This window comes from Galeopterus variegatus, unplaced genomic scaffold (assembly GCF_000696425.1).
Source record: "Galeopterus variegatus unplaced genomic scaffold, G_variegatus-3.0.2 Scaffold276, whole genome shotgun sequence".
NCBI classification, from domain to species: Eukaryota; Metazoa; Chordata; class Mammalia; order Dermoptera; family Cynocephalidae; genus Galeopterus; species Galeopterus variegatus.
The window spans coordinates 368,049-371,180 of NW_007726387.1; the positions used below are offsets into that span (position 1 = coordinate 368,049).

Consider the following 3,132-nt stretch of genomic DNA (forward strand, 5'->3'; position numbering starts at 1 on the left):
GAACAATTTTTCTGTTTTCTCCTGGTTGCCAGAGTCTGCTTTTAAAGGTAGTTTGCAAAATCAAATATTACCTCAGTGGGAATATATGAATTCATTCATATAATTAGTTTCAATTCAAACAAAAAAGTATTCCTAGCTTTCTTCTACATAAATTTTTCTTAAAAATTTCCTGACTATTCACTGCAGGAAGAAACTTTCCTGTAACTGCTACTATGCACTGATGTCAATTTTCAAAGGTTAAAAAAAAAAAAATTAAAAGTTTGATAAAATCTCAAATAAAATATCACCCCCCCTTTAGCTCTTTTTAAATAAATGTGTATTTGATAATACACATTTGTTTAATTGAAATGTACAAACCGGTAGTAAAGCTGCTTTGGAATCTACTTCATGAGTGTCTTCTGTAGATGGCCGCCTACTGCTACTTTTAGCTAAAAGAAAATTTAAAAAGATAAAAAGGATATAAATTAAATTATCTTTTAATACTAACTAACCAAACACAAAGTGTTTCCAGGCACAGTATTACCATTATAAGATAACATCCCCTCTCCAACACTGCTGAACACAAGAGTTATATGAGGCCTCAAAATTATTCATGGAACCTCAAGATTATTCAACTTATTTTGAGTCAACTATTCGATTTACTTCTTGTGGGAAGGCAATACGAAACAAGGGTATGAACTAAAATATCTTTCTCTTCCTCCTGTTCCCAAATCACCCTTATTGGGGGCAAAGTAATTAGTGTCTTGTGTATCCTTCCAAGGATATGTGTGTGTGCGTACTGTGTGTGTTTATCCCTTCCACCCCCTCCTGCCTTTTATAAACATAAATGGTAGCATAATATATATATCTTGAATTTTTTGATTGGTTTCTTAACTTTAAGCCTGGAGATTTTCCAGAGGTACACAGAGGCAGTTGGTCCTGTTTCTAATCTCTCGTTTATAACAATGTTACAATAAGTAATTCAGTCCCCACCCCTATTTAAGATGACACCTTTGTTGTCATATCTTGTTTGTTTGCTTGTCCTAAATGAGCTTCAGAATTAAGCCTATTTCTAAAAAAAAAAAAAAAGTCAGGATGTTAAATTATAAATCAACTTAGGACTTAACAATTTTATAATACAATAAAGGAAAACCTGAGAATGACTGAATAAAAATTTTGGAACAAATGCTACATTCCAGTTGTAGAGAGCAGTAACATGAGATTGGGATATAACAGAAGACTGGCCGAAACTTCTTCAATATAATGAAAATGATAGAATACATTCTATTCTGAATATCTTAAAGAAATTTAGTTGAATACCAGAGAATCTACAGTGCTAATCTAACCAAAATTATAATACAACTACACTGGAGGGAAAGGGTAAAGGTGTATGTGTTATGAGAACAGAGAATGGAAAAAGAGAGTTCAATCCTTGCTTTCTTTAGAAGGTCAATCGATGGCTTCTAAAATTGAAATATGAGGATGCAGCAGCAATATAAACATGCTAACTTTAGAAATAACACCCATGTTATCTTAGAATACTAATAGTTTTCTTTCTTTCCTCCTAATCCTTCTATTTCCTTTACTTGCCTTATCACTCTAACTAGAATGTAAAATATAAACATTAATAGCCAGAATTCTTGTCTTGTTCCTCATCTTGGGATTTCAATATTTCATTATGCAGCATATGTTTGTGATAACTTTTGTAGATAGCATTTATTGAGATTAAGGAACTCCATTCTACTCTTACTTCGGTAAGAGTTTTAATCATGAATGGATGTTAGATTTTATCAAATTCCTTTTCTGCAGCTATTGAGATGAATTTATGATTCTTCTCCTTTAATCTGCTACTATCATGCATCATAGTAATTATATTTTTGAATGTTAAACCAACTTGCATTCCTGGAATAAACCCAATTTGGTCATGATATATACATGCTGCTGAACTCAGTATACCAAAAGAGAATGAAAGGAAAAGTGATGGTGAGGGGGACAAGCTAGTATTGTTTTTCTTAAGGAAACTTTATAATTATTCAACTTTTCAATTATGTGCATGTAAAATTTTGACTCATAAAAAAACATGAGATATAGAAACATCACAGGATATAGTAAGTGAAAAATTAATGGTACAAATCAACATGTATTGTATGCTACCTTTTGTGTAAAAGATGAGAGGCAGAAAAGAATATTGTCATGTATGAGTGCATAAGCATGAAACTCTAGTGGGTAGGCAAAAACAATAATGGTTACATGTGGGGCTGGAGTGAGAGGGAGACTTTTCAAAGTTTGCATGTGTATATATTTTAATTTTGAACCAAAAAATGTATCAGCTATTTTTAAAAAGTTAAGCTAGAAAAATGTGTTGAATAAATAATGATACAGATTAAAACACAACAGATCTGTTTGTAAAAGTTCAAATCAGCAGATTTGTAAAAAGCAAGTCTTTATATGTTTCACCTTTATGGACAAAAAAATTTATAGAAAGGATTACAGGACTTATTCAAAGTTACAATAACAATGATGGACCAGAATCTTGATATTTTGACTCCTGGACCATTCATTGCTCGGGTGATTTGACAAAGATGAAACACATTTAAAGCTTAAATGAGTACATTTGCTAACAAAATTCATATAGTCAAAATACTTACCTTGTTCTGAATGAAGAGGAATGGAAGTTTTGGGACACTCAGTAAATCCAGCATGAGAACTCACATGTTTCAAAGTGTTTTCAGAAGGAAAATCATTCTGCATATATTGTACATATACATCATTTTAAAATAATTGAACTAAATTTCATGCCAGTGTTCTAAAATAGCATAAGAGTCACTTATCTATTTAGCTCAATATGCTTTATTCTATCTGGACACCAAAGGGTATACTGTAGATTATGTCTATCACAAAACCTGCATCAAAACACCCTATTTGCTTATTGTTCATAAATCCACCTAAGTGACTCCTTTTCACTGTAATATAAGTTCACAAAAAAATTGGGAAAATTTAGAAAACTTTGGGGAAAAAATAAAACAAAAAAAAAACTATTGTCTGACATTAACACATTGGGGTCTTGGTAGCTTTCTTATTGATTTGTATGAACTATTTATACAACAAAGATATCTGCTCATTATTTGTCAAATTTCAATTTTTTTTCAAATT

The 3,132-nt window shown here is 31.3% G+C and overlaps 1 protein-coding gene across 1 annotated transcript in view; it reads right to left on the bottom strand.

The window, feature by feature from the left end:
• Window positions 1-3,132, bottom strand: part of TRPM7 (transient receptor potential cation channel, subfamily M, member 7) — a 118,326-nt gene that overhangs the window by 22,764 nt on the left and 92,430 nt on the right. The window contains exons 27-28 of the mRNA XM_008566921.1: window positions 2,628-2,724; window positions 358-428 (exon numbers count right to left, since the gene is read on the bottom strand). Of these exons, the coding sequence (XP_008565143.1) occupies window positions 358-428; window positions 2,628-2,724 (168 nt within the window). The remainder of the gene's footprint in view (window positions 1-357; window positions 429-2,627; window positions 2,725-3,132) is intronic.